Source organism: Parus major, chromosome 3 (assembly GCF_001522545.3).
Source record: "Parus major isolate Abel chromosome 3, Parus_major1.1, whole genome shotgun sequence".
NCBI classification, from domain to species: domain Eukaryota; kingdom Metazoa; phylum Chordata; class Aves; order Passeriformes; family Paridae; genus Parus; species Parus major.
In genome coordinates this window covers 19934061-19957305 of record NC_031770.1, presented here as the reverse complement: position 1 = coordinate 19957305, position 23245 = coordinate 19934061, and the positions used below count along the sequence as shown (strand labels likewise).

At 36.3% G+C, this 23245-nt stretch overlaps 1 protein-coding gene across 2 annotated transcripts in view; it reads right to left on the bottom strand.

Annotated features, from left to right (window-relative positions):
* Positions 1 to 23245, bottom strand: part of USH2A (usherin) — a 368965-nt gene that overhangs the window by 341599 nt on the left and 4121 nt on the right. For both annotated transcript variants that reach the window (XM_033513296.1, XM_033513295.1), the window contains exon 2: positions 21317 to 21482. In XM_033513296.1, the coding sequence (XP_033369187.1) occupies positions 21317 to 21482 (166 nt within the window). The remainder of the gene's footprint in view (positions 1 to 21316; positions 21483 to 23245) is intronic.

Below are 23245 nucleotides of genomic sequence, written 5' to 3'. Positions count from 1 at the left end.
TCCCTGTTCAAGCAGGGTCGTTCCAGAGAACAGGATTATGCCCATGTCATTGTTAATAAAATAAGATAGGTATAGGAAATACATTACAACTTTATTTTCTTACCTAAAGATCTTACCCATGAAAACACAACAATGAAATTTAACATAAATTTTGCCACTTGGTTTGGATCAGGCAGAACTGCCAGGCAAACAAAAGCCAGTATTTTCATGTATTAAGTGCCAACAAAACTGCTAACTTCCACTATGTTGCAGTTTTATGTGTGGTAAAAAAGAAACATCACAACCAAATAATCCAGTTCAGAGCAGTTCCACTGGTTAAGGGACTACAGCAAAAAGCAGAACCTCCTTGACTGAAAAATACCATGGGTTCGTTCTTTCTCTTTTTTTTACAAGCCTTGTATTGAACTGATATTTATAGGTATAATGGATATTGGTAGACCAATGTATAAATAAAGAAACAGTGTAACAGTTACAAGTAAAGAGTATAATAGACATTGTAAAAATATGTAGTAGCACAATAAAAATTAACAATATGCTTTTTTCAAAAAAACAAAGCCTAATATTCCTCATTATCAACACAGAGGAGAAGAAATTTTGATACCAAGTAAAAGAGACAGTTATATTGTGTCCAATTCTTTGAACTACAAAGACCCTTTCAAAGCTGAAGCCAGTTGGGGAAGTTCTGAAACCACAATCTACAAAGTTTTGGCTGTCACATAATAACACTCACATTTATTACCTTGCAATGTACATGTGTGATATCTGGCCCACTTAAGCAACATATGCTTTTTCTTCACACACATTATTCATCCTGTCATCAAAATGTCCTCTTACATATATATGTAAAGGCAACTGAGACAATTTTAGTCTCTTCCATGTGGAATTGAATTGCACTATTTCAGCCAAAATAAATGAAGTTAACTGAACCTTTATTCAGTGAACACCATGATCTTTTTGCACTAGTAAGATTTTCCATTAGAAGTCGGTCCTAATGTTAATACTACCCATATACCTCATGGAAAATGATTTCTAATAAATAACACAGAAAGGAGAGACATAGAAAAGAATCCTTTATTTTTCTTTAAAAAAACAAATCCCTAAGAATCCCTAAATGTATCACAGCAGAGATAAGGATTAGTAACCAGAGATCACATCTTCTCTGCACTAAATGACACACAGATGCAGTAGTCTCATTCCCAAATATTTTAATTTGTAATTAGTTTATGCTTCAAAGAAACCTGTTTTTATGTTAGTACAACCTTCATCTTTATGTTGGCTTTCCTATTCTATAATTTATTGGACTGGGAAAGATTTATTAAAATATTACAGATAAATTAGATGGAGTTATTTCAAGACAACAGTAATCTCTTCCACTGTTTGAATATGCATTTTTTTATTCTTATTCATCATAGCTTCTAGTAACCACAAAATACAGTTTAATCTCAACATTTCCTTTCATCATCTTTTGTTCTAATAACTAGATCACAGTGTCTGGCAAGACCAATTAATAAACCAGAAGGATTCCTTCCCAGATTTGCAAGCCATAAATGAGGAGTTCCACAACAGACGGAACTCTGGCACCAAAAATGAAAGGAATTAAAAAAAAATCTTTTCCAGTCATTTAAGCCAAGTGATACCAACCCTGGCCTACTTAGTTTTCCAGCCAACTTAGTGATGGCAAGCACTGCAACTTCAGCTCTTACAGCTATTCAGACCATCACACAAAGTGTCAGATGGCAGGGGGAGAACTGACCAACACAGATAAAACAAGAAGCAAAAATGCCTCTTCCAATACTAGGAAACTATTACATTCCAGTACATGTAATGGACACCACTGTTTTCAAATAAGATGAAAAAGAAGCAGCTCAGGGATCTATGATATATACCTGACAATGAACAAGATTATTCCAAAAACCAGATATCTGCATACTAAAATGAAAAAAAAAAAAAAAAAAAAGGAATAATTTAAGTTAGACGCAAATGTAGCCAGTTTGCAAATGCAAGATCAACTTAAAAATTTAATACAAACTAAAACACAATGTCAGTTTCTCAAATGCAAGGAAAAAAACCAAATTCTTCCCCAAATAAGAGAACAAAAAATAAACTGTAAGAAAACTCAAACAAGTCTGTTTTCCTTTTCCTTAAAATAAGCCCTATTTGCACAGCAGGAGGTTACTCAGAATTAGAAATAATTATTGTAAAGATGATGATACACAACATGAAGAATTTTAAAATGTTTTATGAGAAACAATTAGGTAGCTATACAATATATCTCTAAGGCATAAAAAAATGGGGGGAAAAAGTTCAATTTATTTTCCAAATCAGCAAGCTAACAGGATCAACCCCTCCCTTTATTTGTCTTCAAAACAAAAGCAACTCCAGAATCAATAAAGTTACATAGGCTTTAGAGAGACTTAAATTAAAGCAGAAGTTAGCATAAATGATTTGCTTAATCATTCAGAAATAACAAGGAATCAGAGATTATGAGAAATCAAGAAGAGCTGAAACTCACCCAGCTCAAAAATTACTATACAACGTACCATTACAATTGCTTACTGTTATTTAATTTGGTGTGGTTCTCATAAAAATTTCCAGCTAAACACATTTTGCTATCTGTTAAAATAATCAAGATTCAGAAAACCTTTTTGTCCTGTATTGCAGATTTGTGTCAGGAACTTTCTCAATAAGTCCATTCTATAGAAACAGACAGTGTATTAACACATTTTCTCCCAAGGTGAGAAAACAGATTAAGGTTATGACCAAAATGACAGGCCTGTGGCTTCCTTGAATACTTTAATAGAGTCAACAAATCAACAGTGGTCACTGATGACAACAGAGGAAAGAAGACAATAGATGGAAGGAGGGGAATTAGTGATGCTGCTATAATGGTCTAATCAGAAACCTGAGCATAAAAATCTTTTTCATCTTCAATCTGTCCAAATATGCTCTTTTTTCCTGCTCATATAAAGATATACAGCATATTCTACCACTGGGGAACATGTGTATACATGGTTCATGTATTTCCTCTGTAAAAGCAGGTGAGAAACAGAAGCATAACAGTTAATAAAAGCAAGAGTAAAGGGCTTTTACATATCAAAGAGATGAGATGCACACAGGTATGTGTTTCAGTATTTTCTTGCATAATTGCAAATCTTGCTGAAGCTGCAATTACAAAGGCTTCCACACAGCTTTAATATTTCATAAATTATTTTCCGTAAAGAGGAAAGGTCAGTGATATGACTTAAGCAAAAGAATTTTGGGGGAAAAAACACGATGAAACCACTAGCATGAATCCAAGCTTACTTTCAGCTGTCATTTAAGCAGAGCTAGTGAGCAAAAACCACAATGCAGCATTTTATATATATTTTTTTCGTGTCTATGAGCATCGATGTGTCCCTAAACTGATGAATCAGAAACGGCACACAACTTTCTGCCACAATTCAACACCTTTCCTCGCTGTATAAATTGCAGAATTTACATACCTCAAACATTAATTTTAAAGGCTTCTTCCCTAGCCTCCATTATTGCCTTATTCTTATTTTGCATTATTCTACTAATTTTTACTTCCTGTTTTTTGTCTATTATATTTACATTTAGCTTTAAAAAGAACAACCGGACAAAAAAGAAAAAAAAAACAAACAAAGCAACAGCAACCAAAAACCCAAACAATGTGATAAATGTAGTGAATACAGGTGGGAGCAGATTCTTGTCCCCAAGTATTATTTTTCTCAAACATTAATACAAACAGGGAACGAAACAGTTTAACTGGGAAGGAGAGGGGCAGGCACTGATCTCTTCTCTCTGGTAATCAGTGATAGGGCCCAAGAGAAAAGCATGAAGCTGTGTCAGGAGAGATGTAGGCCAGACACTGGGACAAGGTTCATCATCCAGAGGGTGGCTGGGCTCTGGAACAGGATGCCCAGGGAAGTGGTCACAGCCCAAGCCTGACAGTGTTCAGGAAGTGTTTGGACAACGCTCTCAGGCACTCTTGGCGCTGGTGCTGTGCAGGGCCAGGAGCTGGACTTCTATGATCTGTGTTGGTCTCTTCCAACTCAGGACAACTAAGATTCTATGACCCCAAGACCTCAAAACTCCTCTCCTCTTCCCAACACTTCATGTAATCTATCAGCCACTTTATGGCTGGTTTAGAGAATAAAGAGGTTCCTACAGATTAACCTCTGCAGATATGTCAGGATTCCACATCACTTTCAACCATCTTCTACTCCACACATTACTCACCAGCACCAGTACAGAGCCTGCTCCTGCAGCCCCATTTGGCTTAGTTGTCCTTACAAAGTACAAAATGCAGCCTAACCCAAATTTAAAACCTTAGCTGAACATATAATTCAAGAATAAGAACTATCACTGTGATGACATAATTGCTAGAGATGCTTGGGCAGATGTTTTACGTACATCAAAGTCTCCTGTGTTTTTTTATTTTTCCCTCTCTCAGAGTCAAAGCTTACAACCTTTAAAATAAGAAGAGTTCATTTTTAGTGTTTTGCACTTTGCATTAAATTTTTTTTTTTTAATCTGGAATGAAAATTGAGACAACAGAGGGAACTTGGCAGATCTAAAGCTTGGCAAGAGATAATGAGTTTATGTAGCAAACATATGAGAACAAGGATATGTCAGGAGGAATTTGTCTATGAACTTGTTCTGAAACAGACCAAAAAAGACACTAATAACCATGTTAATAGGGACAGGGGGGTTGTGGGAGGGAGGGCTGTGGAAACTAAAGAATAATATCCAAGAGGACAAGCCAGCTCAGACAATTTATCTGCATAACACTTGACAGACAAATGGCACCTTCTGTACCAGAAAAATAACTGCCTGATGAGTTTGCCAGTGAGGCTGGTGCTGCTCCAGCTACAACCCTGTCACAATTTCAAATCTTCAGTCTGTTTTTAGTTTGACTGCCCAATAGCAAATGCAAAAGCTACACACGTAATAAAATCAAATTTATCTGCTTTTAGTAAATGATTGGTTCACCTTTGTAAATTCCTCTCTTTCCATATTCGAATAGTATACTGCCTTCACATGGCAAAAAATGTAGATTTAAGCCGTAAGAACTCCATGTCTCTAGGCAAACTTAAATCCACCCCTCTGGATTTTAAGCCTTTGAAGCAACTTAGCTGCAACTCTGAAGGAAAAGAACAGAAGGTGATAGAGGCAAGGTGCAACCCTGGCTGCTGTGGAGGTTTCAGTGTGATGCTTTTCACACATCTTTGGTTTTCAGGACAAACATTTTACAGGATGGAAACAAAGAGCGCTTGAGGCTTTTCACTGCCACCACTAACATAAATAACAACATGACCAGGGACTTCATTATGATGATTTTCAAAAAGAACATGCTTAAGTTACCATCCATGGTTAGGGGAAATTCCTTCACTTTCAACCACTGTCATTTTCAGAAGGAAGACCTGCCAACATAGCTCTAGGCTGAGATTCATTATCTAAATCTTGCCAAAACTACAAAGTCCTCTCTTTTCTCTCAGTCTACTCTGTCCTCTCACCAGAACACATCAGTCTACCTGAAATATGCAACTAGAAACATTTTAATTTAAGTATTTTATTTTTGGTTCATGAATACCAAAATTCAAGGATACTGCAATCCTATTCTTCACTGAGAGATGGAATTTTAAAAATCTCCCTTTCAGAACTTCCTTAAGCTCTGTATGAAAATCACCTTTGCCTTCAAGAACAGAAATTAAATTTGTGAGTGGTAACAGTATAAGTACAAGGTATTTGGTGTTAAATCACTGATTTTTTTCTTCAAAATCCAGATGCTGTTTTAAGCTGGCTAGGAACCAACAGAGGGAAATGGTTTGAAATAATTCAAAAGTTTGATTCTTCAGTATGTTCCAAATGAAGTTTCAATGCATATAAGTTCACCATGAACAGGATCAACCAACTGAATCAAGGATTGAAACTATTTTAACCCAGACTATTTTAGAACTGTTAAAAGAAATTATAAGGAAAGATGATTTCTTTGCAAAATTTATAGGGGATGCTAACACACATCAGTATTTGATGACACTGTGCACAATTTTGTTGCAGAATCCAGAGGATTTTAACTTTCACTAACATAATAGGGTAAGAACATCTGTGCTGACTGTATTTCCCTGCAGGCCAGAAAACTGATAGAATACCAGAAAAACATTCCAAATAGAATAATACTGTTTCATCTTTCCTTACATCCTCTACCTCTTCTTTTTCTTATCTTCTTCTTGTTAGACTTTGACAGACACTTTTCCAGAAGTTCCTGATTAAAAAAAAATCCTTCATTAGATAGCTTTTGAAATTAAAACTGCCTAAATGGGGAAAAAACACCTTTTTTTAAATACTGAAATTGACTCGTCACAACATTCTGTCCAGAGATAACAAGTGGAGTGACTAGTACTTCAGCTGTGAATTTATTTAAATATAGACATACACATGCAGTATTAGGAAGGCAAAAACAGGATATGAAATAAACATAAGGCATCAGCTCTAAGCTCACTGTCAAGAATATACCAAGGCTTCTAACCACAGAGTTCAGCTGAAGGTAACTATCTGTCAAATGTAATCTGTGCAAGTGAATATGCTTAAGCTGGTGCTATGAATCAACCAAAATTGCTTTGGTCTTATTGACATTCAATTGCAAGAAGTTGCAGCTCATCCAGTCCAATAGACATCTGACAACACCAAGAGTGCTTCAGTGACAGAAAGCTTTAAATATAGATGCAACTGTCATCACAATACACATGGAAGTAAACTTTATGATCCCTCATACCATCTTCAGAAACAGGGCATCAGCTGAATGCCATGAGACCGCATGGTCATCCCCTCTGCCTGTTGCCAATTCCTGCAGTTAACAAATCACTGCAATTTAAAAAAGAAAAAGAGAGAATACAGATTGACAGAAAAAGACCATTCAATCTTCCACCAACGCCCCATTAAATGTCTCTCCAAAATCCACTTCTGCCATTATAAACTTTGTTCACCTTTTAAAAATAAAATGCCAGATCAAAATTTGTTCAAACTGTTTGCTTTAGTTAAGGGCCAGATCTTCAGCTACTATAAACTGCCTTCAGCTTCAGCAATGTCATTTTACAGCTTCCCAGATTCAGACCTCAAATATGTTAAATTTACTTTTTTTCCTCACATCTGTTTGTTACAACTTGAAACAAGATATCTGATAACACAGGTACATGGGAAGTTGAACAATAAAGCAACTTGCAGAGGGTCTCAAAAGAAGACACAATTTGTGTCCTAACTTTGCACAAATGAAAGGAATACCACCTGCAACCAGGTATGTGTTCGTTTCACTCTTGTGTCTCAGAGAAATCCTGCCGTTTCAGCAATAGATGCTCCAGCACAGCACAGCGTATTTTTCTAAAGATTTTCATAAATCCATACCATCTACACAAGTTGTTACATACCCCCATGCTTGCCCTTCCCAGCTCTGGCTCCCCTTGCCACAAAGTGGATTTAATTATCCCAGATTCACAGATAAAAAAGTTGGGAAAGAAAAAATATGTCTACTATACACAGCTCGAAACCATGTTTAAGGGAACACACCATAGTTTTGGGGAGAAGGAGGGAGAAAGACTCATGCCCATGTTATGAGCACTCTGAACAGTTATGCCCACAATCTGAGAAATCAGTGTGAAAAAAACAAGAGACTTGAGGAAGAAACCTCATCAGGGGACCACAGTGACAGAACTATCTTAAAACAGAAGGGCTGGAGAGGATAAAGGGACAGTAGAAGAAATGGTAAAGAACAGCGAAGGGGAAGGAAAAAGCATAAGGTCGGGAGGGGCAAGTTGTCTCTTTGCCTTTCCTTCTTTTGCCTCAGGCCCATATCGGCCTTTCCTTTTCTTGACTTAACTGGGATGAATTTTAATTGCAGCCTCTCTACGTGTTTTATACACTATGTACTCTCTACTTGTGTGGAGTGGATTTCCCATTCATCACAGGATTGCAGGCAAAAACCCCAGGAGCATTTTGCTCTTCTTCAAAGTTAGCTTTGCTAAAATCAATAACTTTAGGGCTGCTTCTCCATGTAGCCCAAACCCCCACCCCACAACCATTTCAAATTTCATGATTTTTGATCATTTGATTTTGCTTCTTGTCTCCACGTACAGATTTATATTTACAGCTTTTCCATAACTGTGGCAATATTCTCTACTGCTTAACAGTATAAAGATATCATACATAAGGATAAGCAACCTTACAGCAACAGCAGAAACATGCTCTCCTCATTTGTAGTTTTAACACAGTTCATATCATAACTGACCTCTAAGAATCTCTCTCCCTACTGTCTCCTCTTCAATACACCAGCATTCTTCAAATCAAAGTTCTGGTTTTCTTAGGGACCATCATATGTGTTAAATGCTTTTATGGCTGGGGCTTTTATTCTGACCACAAATAAGTCTGGTACAACAGCCAAGAATCACAACTACATTAAACTGTCCCTAGCTTGCATGCAAACCTCTAAACTTAGTTTTTTAAAAAAGCAGTTTAAAAAAAAAATTAAAATGGAGGGGGTGAGAGCAGAAGTGTTTCCTACTGCAGATGTAGTATCATCCCTCAGCAATATTGTTACATCTCTTTCAGCTTAATATTAGCTCACAATTTCAGTGAAGGGAATCTTGGCATTTTAAATCCCCCTTCATTTTCCTGGTTGTCTCTCTTATTCCAATAATATCTTTCTTATCCTTGAAAACATGTCACTCCCATTCAGCAGTCTTATTACATATGCTCCTAGCATTTGTATAAAAGATATTTAGCTTTTCTCTTTGCCCTCCTTTACTTTTCTTTTTCACTATCTCCTACAATGTTAATCCCTTCTCAGTGGGAAATGGTTTTCCTTCAATTCAAGTCTTTCTTTTCGTGCATAGATCCACTAGTTCAGCTTGAATTCCCTGAAGAACAACATAAATTAAAAAAAAAAAAAAAGAAGAAAAAAAAAGGGGGGGGGGGCAAGATGTAAGGGGAAAGGAACCCTGGAATGCTCCTGAAACAATTCACTCTGCTCAAGAATAAGCCATTTATTAATATAAATTTTACCCTAAAAAGACAAATGAAAAAGTCACTGGAATGCAGACTGATCCATAAGGCAGTTTACAAGCTTAAGAAAAACTAATAGCTATTTCATAAACAAAGCCTTCAAGATGCAAAGATGCAAGTGACAGCAAACAGAAGGATCCAAAATAAGAAACACACAAGTTGCTCATTTTTTATATGGGGTAATTTTAGTACTGTATTAAAAACTGAATGATGTAACCCATACTCAATTATCTGATAAACCATGCTAGAGACGAAGAAATATCAACGTGAGAAGAGACTGCTTTTGAAATGGTCTGTATTTTTAAAGCATCAGTATTTTAAAAAGTAAACACTGCTTTACAATCAACATTGAATTAGAGATTAGTGATCCTTTTGCACAGAGTAATCATTCCAATCTTAGATTGGCAATTTTCACTTAATCTTTTGTTGACCAGTACTTTCAAAGTATTTCAACAGTATAAAGCAGTATTAAAATGGTTAATTACAGCTACGGCACTTTCTATCCCAGCCAGCCCTGCACCAATATCCTTTATTGCCAGTGTCAGTAGAGTTGTATGAACCTCTTACTGATGCCTCAGGACAGAACAAACACATTGGGGCAGGGAATGGCAGAGAGAAGCCAAGAGTGCAAAACAGCAAATACAGATTCTGTTAAAACAAAAGGAATTAACAAATAAGCTTTACTACAAATACTATTTGAACCATTGATCAAACTCCATTCTTTTTATATGGAAAGCTTTAACAAGTGACACCTGTGCTGCAAATGACTTCCAAACAAAAATACATGAGAGGATCCTCATCGCCAGATCTGAAAATGCATGAAGAACAATTGCCTTCTTGATGCATAATGATTTTTTTTTCTCCAAATCACAGAAGAAATCAGATCCAACATTCAATGATCACTACAGTAACATGAAAGGCAACAAATATTAAGGATTCAACAAGCTGATTTTTAGTAGCTAAAATGGTTACACAGACTGGCTACAATTAATTGAAGCAAAAGGTCAGAAAGTACATTTTAGATAATCTCATAACAATGCATATTTTCTCTCTGCCCCCTCCATTTAAAATACAAAACCAAAACCACTGATTCAGAATTTTCAAGACCTACTGGTAATCATGTTAATTAGGGATGAGATGTGGATGTCAAATAAAATGTCCCTTCTGAATAAAGTCTTCTGCTTCACTAGTCAAAGAATAAGCAGATACCTGCACAAATGAGGGGAGCTGTTACTAATATACAATTATTAACCTTTTATGACACTATCAGCTGCATATTAAATTCTAGTCTTTTAAACTGATTATATCGGAAGATTTTGCACCATTTTACACTGCTCGGTACTATGACTCCTAAGTCATTCCCAAATTTAATGCAAGCATACACTGGCTCTGTACAAAACAGAGCTGAACAGCTCTGCTGGGACTGAAAACTTGAAAATCCCTTCCTCTGTCTTTTTTGGGGGATGATTTACATAAGAAAGCAATTATTCTTGCCCTCTGAATGCCTTCACACAAAAAGTTCCATGTATCCAGTTAAGGGATTTTTGCAAATAATGTCTCATCTCTTCTTTCAGGGCTTAGTCTCTTTTCATGGTCAAGGAGCCACAAAAGTCTGTCTTTGATTCTTTTCATATTCCTCCCCACAACCTTACTTCAGGCCTTTCCCTCCTCCTCTGTGCCCTGCTTTCTTCCATCCATCACAAAGTCCTTTAGAAATGGTCTTTCAACTACTCATTTGTATTGTAACTCTCCAACACTCTTCTTGATGGCAATTCACTGTAAGCTTCAATTTTCATTTCCTTATAATAACTGCTTTCTTCCAGAGTTACTAAGCATCTTAGGAGCCAAGCTTTGCCACAGATCCACACTGTGCTGTTAACTGCACACAGACCAAAACAGACTTTGGAGGACAGTGTTTTGTTAGCTTATTGTCGGTAGTTTATTTTTGGAAAAAATTTAATGAAATCATTTATACAGCAGCTCCCTCAGCTACATTTTGCTAGAGACGGGCCAGGAGATGACCAGAGGAGGCTACTTATTAAAGTTCACAGTGATGTTCTGAGCACTTTAGAATACAGGCCTCGAGTTAAGGCACAGAAAAACCAGGAAGATTACTGAACAGCACAGATGAGGATGTCAATAAACACAATTTAAGGAAAAGGATAAAGGCCCTTGAACCGTAATTAAATGCACCCTGAAGTCCAGTAGAGTGGCAGTGCAACCTGTTATTATAATTACCTGACTTACAGACAAGAAGTACATACATAAGGCACAAGTAAATAGTAACTAGAGAAGCTCAGAGAGACAACAGGCTTTTTCTTTTGACCAGTCCCGATTCCAAGAACCACACAAGTCCTATGGGACATGGTCATCAGACTGGAAAGGCACATACCTCTGAGTACTGAGGATAAATCTTCAAGGGTAAGAATTTCAACATAAATAAACAGAAGTTTGAAGCTCTAAAATGTCAAATTAGGAGCAATGTTGATGGTTTATTCTATGCTGCCACTGAATATCACATCATAATTTGCGTAGAGGTGCAACGAGGATTAACCTCCCAAGATAGATAGGCCACCTACAATCAATCAATAACAAGGATACACCTAAACACCACTGGAAAGGAGAGAAGATAGAGAGGAAAATATTTTGCCTTTTATTTGGAAGGCAGAAGATAAAAAGCCAGTGCCATTCTTTGAAATGCTGCCAGTATCACAAAGGGTCAGACAAGCAAGGCTGCATGACTCTGCACACAAACAGTGTTTGGAAGAAGGGATTTAGGTCAATTCCAAATTTAAACCCTTTTCTAGAATAGATAGACTAGAGGAGGGTCAGCTGCTCCACCCAAATAAAGGTTGTTTATTTGTGTACAAGATGGGAAACAAACAAAAAGCTGGGGGAGAAAAATCAATTATCTAAATCAGAAATGTCCTAAGCATGCACACAGACTGTAAATGATGACCAGATGTATCTGTCTTTGAAATCTAAAGTCCAAAATGTTTCAACCTGAATGTCAGGTATTACACAGATCATACCGCTGAAAAAGTCTTGCTATGCCTTTGAAAACATAAATGAACTAATTATATTAAAACATATTACAGAACCTGGTATGTAATACTGGCTCTTCTTAAAGGGCTTATTAAAAAAAAAAAAATTAAAAAAATTACCTTCAGATTCAATGGAAGATGAAAAAAGAAGCAGAAACAAAAAAAAACCAAAACCCTCTGACCTATTTTCAATTAACCCTGCACAGAGCAAAGAACAATGCGGAAATTAAAGTTATAGACATGATACATTAAGAGGTCTGGGACCATTTATTCTGAGAATCCATCAAATCAAGTTTGTACTGGATGAATTGGCTGGAAAAGCACGTGGGTTAATACTCCACTAGAAAAACCAACATGACTTTTGTGGAAGGAAATCAAGGTCCAGTTTGAATTCTTTGAAGATGCATGTGGATAAGAAGAACTGACCAATATAAGATGCTGGCTTTCTAGAAAGGTTTCAAACTTGGGAGAGATTCTCATTTCACACAGCAATTTATCACTAACTTAAACAACTTCTGCTATCTACCATTTTGTACAGGCTTGAAAAGTGGTTAGTGAGGTGAAAAAATGATGGGGTGAATACATGCAGACAATAAAAGTCAATACTTACTTCAAAAGTACAAAGGATCTCAAAGTTGTTAAGGAGCAGGCAGTAAAGTAGCAGACTAAATGTTAACCACAAGATAGCAAGCAAGAAAAATATTCTTGTCCATGTAAACACAACACTTAATTCTGAACAGTCACTGCTCCAAGTGGTCTTGGAGTTACTATAGGGAGTCCCTCACTATTGAGCAAAAGGGAAACATTCCATATTAGGAAAGAAATTAAAAACAAGCCCACAAAACTTTATTGTTTAGAAATATATGGTGCAAAGTGTCTGGGAGTGGAGCTCTGTCCCTTGCATCCTCAAATAACCCCAAAAGTTTCTGAAAAGATCAATGAGGATGAATGAAATGCAGAATGGCTTCAATATTAGGAGAAATCCAATTTATAAATTATTTTAATATGTGATAAAGTTCTATAATCAAAATATCAAAAAGCATGAGTATAATAAAAACTTGTCATATCAATGTCTGCACAACTCCAGGACTAGACCAATAGGGGGTTGTAGCAAGAGAAATAAAAGGCACGAGTTCAACAACAGTTACCCAGAAAATAAAGACTTTAATAATGGAGCGAAAATAACGAAGGGGGTAAAAGCTGGATGCAGTATGGGGTGATCCTCAAAGACCAAACAATGGGGTAAACACAACAATATATAGAGTAGGGTTGAGGGTACAGGGTCCAATCATAAATGGGAGCTCAGAACATAATCAAATATGTAAACTATTTGAAGCCAATCAGAAACAGGAACTAGAAACACAAACTTATACAGAATAACTTCATTTACATAACAACTCCCATGGTTCAACTCTTCTACCCTAATTTATGAAGATGTTTCCCACAGCCTAAGATTGATACCTCCAGAGTAATCAGTCAAGGTTGGCCCAATGTACATCCCAGATAGTTCCATTCCTACAGAAACTGGCAAAAGAAATTGGCAAAAAGAAATTGGCAGACAGCAGACTTAAAATAAAGAACAATTTCACAGAGCCATAATTCCATATGAGGAACTCATTGCAATAAGAGTGCAATGCCAAAATAAAAATTATATATGTTTATAATATATATTAATATAATATATATTAATATAATAGTATAATATAATATAATTTTATATATTATAATTACCTATAATTATGTAATTATATATATGACAATTTGTGAATTTTAAGAAAAATAATTAGACTATTAAACTAAAAACAGGTCAGTTCATGGCCATTCAAGACAGTCCAGCTTAAGAAATTTTACAACCCACTGATTGTCAGAAAATAAGTCAGTGATACATCTAAAAGAAAGTTGTTCCTATTAATGTACTCCTCTTTCATACTCCAAGACAGGCTATCAAGACAGCTATCAAACAGAGTCCTTAAATTATGCAAAAATTACAGCATTATTAGGCCAAAGCACTGGAATGAGATACATGGACAGGAGGAGTTCCTCCCTCTCTTCCACCCCAGAACTTTCTACTTTCCACACAAGCCAGTAAGTTGTTCAGAGCCAGGAAATATTCTTTGCTTCCATGAGAAAATGATACATGTGAAGTCTTACAAGATTCCCCCTCTGGACTGCCACCAGCACACACAGATTTTGTTTTGTACAAGATCTACACATGTAATTTATGTCACCCTCCATTTGTTGCACACACAGATGTTAACACAAGCTGTAAGACAGACTTCACACATAAATAATGGAGGTTGCACAAAGGACAACCTGAAAGTTTCACCTCCCATTTCTTGATCAGACTTCAAATTTAAGTCTGTCTTTAAGCTACAAAAACCTGAACCAAATGTAGAAATTACTTTTAAAAAATAAATAAACAAAATCCCTAAACCAAACCAACAAACCCCAAAGCAAATAAACAAACAAAAACACCCAGGGCAAAAAACTCTTCTATTTGGTTTTACTCATGAAGTTTTTAGACTCAACAAAAAAAGTTTCAAGTATCTGGTGAAAACATTTACATAAAAACTTGCACTGCATAAGGAGGAAAGGACAATTGTTCACTATTTGTGATTTATCTATACCAGCAAAGATGCTGGAATCAGTTGCCTATTTTCTGCTCGCACACTGTGCGTGCCAAGAACTACCTTCTGGAGGACCTTCTGCCCACACTGAAAATGGTGTGCTCTAAATAGTGATGCTCCACTGTACAACTTCAAGCTTGGTCTCCTCAAAAAGGAATCAAATTGAAGCATATCAGTAGGACTCTTCAGTAAAACAAGGCAAACCTGGATCAACAAGAACTCTTCCTGTACACAAAAGTGACAAAGTAGATGCACCCAGCAAGTCTCTTCTTAGTGCAGTATACCAATAGCTATAACAAGTATAAAGAGACGCTCACAAACACTCATATTTTCTCCCTACACAACACAGGAGCACACAAAAGTACCCGAGATCTAAAGGACAGTTGAAGTTTTGAGACTTGGGGAAAAGTAAGAAGATTCCATTAAGAATCATTCTTCATCTACTGTTTTTATTATCAAAAATACAATTTAATTGAATGCAACTTATTTTTGTATAAGGAAAGAAATAGCTGACAAACCAAACTGACTATTGATGGTTTTCAAATCTTGAAACTCTCCAGACAAATAAGGCATAGCTTCTGCAAAACATTCTAAGACTTCCTCCTCTCAGCACTAGTCATACAAAGGCTTAATTCCATTCCTACCATATGTAACAGAGTCTAGGCAGATTTCAGTGGTATTTGCAACTGCAATTGCAAAAAACATTTGCAGTTTCCAGAAGTGGAATCAAAATTGCATTGACAAAACCAAAGGTATTTTTTAGCATTCTCTGAAATTAAAATCTCAGCCCAGGCAAAGTTCCTTGCCTTGTGTTCTGAGACAGCTCTTAAACTGCAAATTGAAATGGGCAAATACATTCAAACTCATATTAAGGCAAAAAAAAGAAGTAGTTTAAGAGACAGTGTGAGTAGAATTAATCATCTGGGAAATGCCCTGTTTTCTCAAGAAGCTGAAGTTACAACTGAGTGTTCAAATTTACACAGTCAGCATCCTAATACCAATAGAACAGGAGGAAAAGAGGCAAGAACCATAGTAGGACCTCTGGATGCAGGAAAAAAATAAAAAGTTTTACTGATACCAAAGAACACAGAGACAGCATGTCCAGTAGCAGTACCTGAACAGCCTGCAACAGTAGCAGAATAGATGCTGAACAGCTCCTTGCTCACTGTGTCTCTGAACATTTTTGAAACACACACTCAAATACATGACAGACTGTAACTTGTGTTTCATTTCCACTGTCTGGCGGGAACAGAGCACCAGCCATATGGATAGACTGTATCCTCACAAATATTTTCAACACACAATTGCAATTAATAGTCATGAAGCTCTCAAATGCAGAATTAATGCAAACTCTCCACTCCCTTCTTGGACCTGACAAACTACTCCTAATAGATAGTAAGCAATGACTTCAAAGAGGAGACCAAAGTGGTTTGTTAAATCAAAATGCTTTCTTGCTTTCTCGTGTCCTTATTAAACTTAGGGACTATACAGCTTAGAACACCCTGTATTTACTAAGACATACACAGGGAGTGTATAGAATAAAGGTTTGCCTCCCTGCTTTTAAGTCTCAGGTTCTTTGCTTATAAAATAAACTGTAAAGTATTCAAAAACTTGTGCAGAAAATAAAATAATTTCACAAATTGAAAAGGACAAGTTTTCTCTTGATAGTCAAACAGTTATGATGTAAAGCGGTCTCATTAAATCATAAGTACTTTAACCTTTTCTTGAAAGAACTGAAAGATTTAAAGATTTATAAAGAAATTTTGCCTAAACTAGGAAATGACTCATATTTGACATGTATTGAAATGATAATGCTGATTTCAATAGGCACTCTAAGAGCATTTTCCTCCCAGGAGAGTAATTCAGTCACGGTTACCTCTCTGCATTTAGATTTTAAACTTACTTTCCAAAGCTTTTAATGTGCTATAGTCTGCCAAAACATGGCAGAGTTACATAGATATGATCAGGCAAAATAAAGGCTAGCAAAAAGACTATTTTTATAATTGCAGACACTAAATATGAAACAAAAACATCAATTTGACATGTTCTCAAAGAATCTCCTGTTTCAGCAGCCTCATCTGTATCTGCAAATTCATGTTTAAACTCCACTCTTCTTAATTGGTTAAATAAATTCTGAAGTATCAAAGGGAAAGACTCTTAACACTGAAACTGAAAACGAAAACACACAACAGTGCTGCTGTTAATAAGTAGGATAAATCTGATGTTGGTTTCACTTTGCAGAGATAATATGGTACACAATTGGCCTTAATTACGCTCAAATTTTTTCTTTAGAAGTTAAGATTTTAAGATGCCATTTTTTCTGAGGTTCCACTTCAGTGCATATCAGATTCTTTGAAGTTAAGGCTATATATCTTTTACTCCACTGTGTACCTTCAGAGTTTTTGCTAATATATACCGAAAAATACACAGCGAAAAATACATACATTGAAAAATATCATTAAATCAAGATCAAACACACAGAAGGACCCTAAAACTTTCAGAAGCCTGAAAGATTTGATCCTCACCAACTGAAAACAACTAGAACAATAGAAAATTTTGTAGAGGATTTTCAAGTTCACTACTTTGCATTTTGTAATTGCAATTTTATTTCATGCCAGTTCTCCTAGTCTTTTTGGTCATGCCATTCTTCCTGTAAGACATCTTACTGTTCCCCTTTCTGATTATATCTGTTACCAGCTGCTATGATAGGTACAATCTTAATATTTCTGCTAAGATCATTAACAAAAATGAAACACAAGGCTGGTCCAAAGACTAATTCTCAAGTAATTAAATTGGTTTTGTGCCTGCCCCCTCCCCAGGATTATAAGTTCCTTTGAGCAGTATCTATTGCAACTCTCCTCATGAGCATTCTCTTTGACCCCACAACTTCTCATAGGTTGTCACATCAATGCTAAACTCAACTCCAGATAGAGGAAATCTGACACATTTACTTTGCCTGAAAATCAGCTTTCTCATCAAAAAAAAGCTAAGAGGTTAGACAGTGATGAGCTATCTATAGAAAATCCATGCTGCATTTTATCCCTTTTCATTTAGTTCCATATCTTTATTTATTTCTTTAAAGATCTTTTCTAAATCCTCATACGCCACTGCATCAAGACATAGGTCTGCATTGCCAAGATCTTTTTCATTCCTCTTGGTACATGCTTTGGCTGAGGTGGAGGTAAATTTTTTCACAACACTCTGTAGGGTGTTGTGTTTCAAATTTGGGGCTGAAACAGCATCAATAACACATTAGTATTTTAGTTATTGCTGAAGAGATCTTGCCCAATGTCTTGCCCTTCTCTTTTCACAGTTCAGCTCCTCATCTCACCTCAGCAGTAAGCCAGGGTTGGACCAAGAAACTGGGAAGGGAGACAGCTGGGACAAAAAGATATTCCTTACTCTATAGCCTCATACTCAGCAATAAGAGCTAGGGCAGAAGAAGAAATGTGAGGAGATAGGAGTTTTACTTCCAAGGCAGCCTGCTGCTAAGAAATTGGCTGGCCAGAGGTCTGCTTGTGGGAAGTGATGAATGATTGCCTTTACATCATTTGCTCCCCTCCCAGTCCCTTTCCTTCACGAGTTTTTCTCACTTTTGCTATTTCTGTTGTCTCCCGTGTTCCACTGGCAGGGGTGAGGAGGGTCCAGGTGCTTGGCTGCTAGCTGGCATCAACATGACACCTTTCCTAAATAAAAGCATTATAGCTCCATCTCTGACTGGTAGCTTTGGATAGAATATCTCTTTGACAAAGGATTTTATGAGCCAGGTCTTCCAGAATTTTTGGACAAAGACCATCTGTTTGCAGCAGCATGTACACAATAAGCTTGCAAATTCATGTTTCTACTCTTTATGATCACTTTTGTTTCCATACATTAATTTCTGTTACCCTGATTGTTTTTTCTCTGTGACTTCTGAAAACAGAACCAAGGTATTTATTTATTCTGAGGACCTTACTCAAATCATCCTTTATCTCAAGCTCACCTTCACTGTACTCATGTCTTGCCTTCTTACACAAAAAAAAATGTAAGAATGTTTTATCATTTGACAGTCTAATTCATATCAATCATTTTATAGTTTTATTTCTATCCTACATAGCATTTTCCATGAATCTGTTTCCCCATTCCCCTGCACTCACACACTCTGTCCTCTCTAACTGCAGGGGTACTTATTCACACAAATAAGTCCAGGCAGTACATACCTTTTTTTTTTTTTTTTCCTCTTTAAGGACAGCAATTTCTCTTAATTCTATTATATTAATTTTTAAAAATATCCAGGCTTTTTTTCTTTCAATCTCCAGATTCCAAAGTCTGTCTTGTTTCATTAAAATAGTTGCATGTGTTTGTTCTCTTTGAAATCCAAAAGTGTACTTAGAGAACCAAAGAACTGCTTACTCTTCTTTTTCATCTGACTCTAGTTATGAATGCTCAACATTGTTCTTGAGACCTACACCTCTGATAATGCCCTCACCACTTAACAAAACTGGTATACTCAGACTTTCTGCTTCAGCAACTATTCGATAAAGAAACCCTTCATGCAGAACACACAGGAATGTTTGGGCCCTGCTCTTGTTAGTAGAACTTAAATTTCCTAGCTATAAACTGGAAAATAAGTCTCTGCAATGACACAGTTCTTAGTAGTAGTTCCCTCTAAGAAATTACACATCTAAATACAAACCCAAGGATTTAAATTCCTAGATTACCTCAGCAGAATTAATTTACTAGCCTTCTCTTCCCCTAGAATTATTTTATTCCAAAGAAATTATTTTCAGTCTGTGCTATCCTTTCTTCTTTCCTTCCCTCTTATCATTTAATTACTATTGGGTGCTATTCCACCATTTAGCTTTCATTTTTATCATTCCTGAATAGGCATATGCTCTTAAACCTGAATTCCAAACATATCTGCCACCCCACCATATTTTTTTCTCTCTCTAAATTCAGTTTCACATCTGTAACCAATACTTCACACTCCTCTGTCACGGTGTCTGTTGCCTAGCATCTGGGTGCATGAGACACAGACACTTCCAGATGGAAGTTACTTTTGCATATTTTTGTATAGTCTTGCTTGTGTTGTCATTGTCCATTTATGGAAAAAAAATGCTTTTGGCCCCCTGTTAAAAACAAACAAATAAACCTTTGCCTAAACCTTGATAGCCAGGCCAAGAGCTAAATGGATCAGGGTGTGGCCATTATCATCTTTAATGGCAAGCTGCATCCTACAACAACACGAGGCACAGGAAGGTTCTACCCTGAGCTCCTTCAAAAAGACATTGACTCTGCAGTTTCTTGAAGGATATAGAAGCTGTATTTCTTTACTCCTGCTATGAATTGAACAACTTTCTAGAGAGAAACAAAGGACCAAATTCCACAGGGTGCTTCACTTTTCTTTGTAATGCAGTTCAAGATCTGTGTGTGTATTTAACCAGCCCTTTCACTTTCACTTGGCCATGCCAGACTTTAGCAGCTTCTGAGGAACAAAATGTGGCTGACAGCAACAGCAGTAATATAGCACCCTTGGAGTGCTTGAAGTGTAAAGTTCATTAGTTCTACCTTAAGGTCACTCTTTTAATCCAACAGCCAAAATCTTATTCACACTACTATGCTGTTATCCCAGAAAAAAGAAAACTGCAAAAAAATCAAGATGTCGGCTTAGATACTTCTTACAAGTGACAAGATCAGCACTAAAAATCCAAATCACAGTCAATACCTTTTAGCAAGTTTCAAGAAAGCAACAAAACTGTTCTTGATTGTGCTGTAGACCAAATGAAATTTAATAGAACGCATAAAGGAAATGAAGGAAGGAAAAGATAAACATTTCAATACCTGATAATTGTGTTTTATAATTATTAGTTGAACTTGGCTCACAAATAGAATTTACTGGGGTGTCTGTTGGGAATTACAAGACATGCAAATAACTGAATTTTAATTTCTTCTGTGTTTGTTTACTGGTTTTTGTACATACAGTTTAAATTTTAACAAACTCAATTTTGCTTTATCCTCAGTGGATATTTGTACAATTATTAAAAAGTTATGTCAACAGAAGACTTTTAGAACACAGGGATTGTGCTCTAACAATTCTGAATCATATTCTTAAAGTAAGAGATAGCAGCTCTGTAACTTACTAGCTTGACTGATCCTGCACAAACTTACACATTTACTTATGTGCACTGTAAGAAGTTTTTAAAATTAAATGGAACACAGCTCCATAAGGTAAGTACATTAGAATACACAGATGAGAATGGCATTCCCTTCAATAGGAAATAATCTGAGACCAGAGACTAACTGGTAATGTTAGATATAAGTACCTAGGATATTACAAGGTATATGCTTTTCCTCACCTCACATCCTCATGTTCTTAAAGGAGAATTTTCAGTTTTGTACAGCCTGCTTGTTCAGAAGAATAGGCACAGCATTTCTTTCAACTGCTAAATTAGCAATTGCCTCAAAATGAGCTCCCAATTAAGATCCTTACCTACAAGACTCAAGAGCTATCACTGACATGCCCCAATTTATTCTTTTATATTTATACAGTAATACCACTCTCACACAAATGTTGTATTTCAACAAATATTAAATGGTTTTTATTTTACTCACCTGCACACTAAGATGAATCCATTTCTTCACAAGAATTCTCCCCAGTGTCGTTACTTTTATTGGTGGCTGCAAACCATTTACTGTGCGATAATAAAACATGGTCTCTTTCTCAGAGATTGTGAGTTTGAACACAGTCTGCCCATCAATAGCCTTTTCTATCACACACCTTTGGAAATAACCAAGAAAAACAACATAAGGTCAGAGGCACACACATATACACATTCTTGCCAAGGTGCTATCCTGTAAAGTGATGCTAACCAGAATGTATTAAAATAAACATTAAAAATACAGCTCTTGAGAAGATGCTCAGTGACAGTGAAAGTCACAGGATGTACTAAGTGTAAAGAACTTCAGCAAAGATATTCTGTCTTGATCTGAGAGGTTTCTGGGTTGTTTGGGGGTTTTGGTAAGTTGTTTTTTGTGTTTTGCTTTGTTTATTGAGTGCTTGCAACCCCTGCTCATTTGGGGGTGGAAGAGAGGTCCAGTTTGCCTCCTTTCTTGAAGGTTCCTTAAGAGAAACCACAGTGACTGTGCTGGTCTCTGCCACTTTTCATACAAAGCTGTGCAACTTCGTACATCCTGTGGAGGCACTTTAATTTTCCTTAGTATAACAAGGCAAATGCAATATAACCACAGAAAGCAGTACAAATGACATGCATTGGTAATAAGTCTTCCATCTTTCCACCCAATCTGTCCAGGTAAGGCAGCCCTAACAGCAGCTTACCCTACACTCTACTCTTTGCAGTGTCTTTCTTTAACCTAAGAAATTAAAGTAAGGCAAGAAATATATCCAGACACTTAGTAAGAACTTTTTTTTCCCCACAAAGAAATCACATCAATAGCAAATGCAACAATGTCATGTAAGGTACAGAGAATACCATCCATAGCAACCTATTTTGCATTTTAAGCTGCTGAAATGTTTTTGCTAATCCAATCACCATGATGTCAAGAGTCCTGAGAAACTGTAGGCTCCATATGATTGTGTAACAACTATATATTTTATTCCAGCAATCATAAATACAAAAAAAAATTATAAAATTCTACCCTTCCCATTTGAGCTGTTTGAGAAATACAGTTCTCAATGTATTGACCCATGAAAAGTCAAATATTTTAACAGTTACACCAGACTAAATTAGTGCATTAAGTCACAAGAGAGAAGTATATAAAATTTGTATGAGATTAGTGTTTACTTACACATATTTCAGAGACAAAAAAAAAAAAGCAGAAAACCCCTATCTGCTGATAAGTGTCTTCATCTACTCTGCATTTATAAAAGAAACCTATCAGAAAGGTTGTTCTTCGATACTGCCATTATTCACTAATTCATCTTTAAATCCAAGAGAAAAATTAATTCCTCCTGTTACTATTTTAGCCTGCTGGAATGTTGTCAATGAAACACCTTGCAAAATGAAGACTTCTGTTTTCCCAACCTTACTAAAACCACATTTCTTAATAAATTGTCCACTGGTCTTTTCAATATTTTGTTTGCTTGTAAACATGCTAGTTTTGTTAGATAATAAACGTGAAGGAAGGCTCAGCTAAGTAGCAAAATATTTAGGAACTGGATTTACCCAGTTCCTGGATAAACAATAATTGGATAATCCAGGGTTTTGTTTATTTTACTTATCTAAAACAAACATCCCCACATTGTTTTTATCCCCAAAGGTGTCATGACTTTAAGAAGGGAAGTGACCTTGATGTACATCACTTTGAAAACTGGAAAGAACAAATGTGAATTGTGACTTACTAGTAAAAGAGGAAAATCAAGAGGGAAAAGAGAAGAGAGGGAAGGAGAAAGAAAAAAAGAAAAAAAAAATCCAAACTAGTTCTAACATAGGTGAAATAGGAAGGGGCACTACTTCTGACTCTGAGCTTGATTTTCCATTCCAGCCATGATTACAGAGAGAAGCCACTATTCTTTGTGAAGTC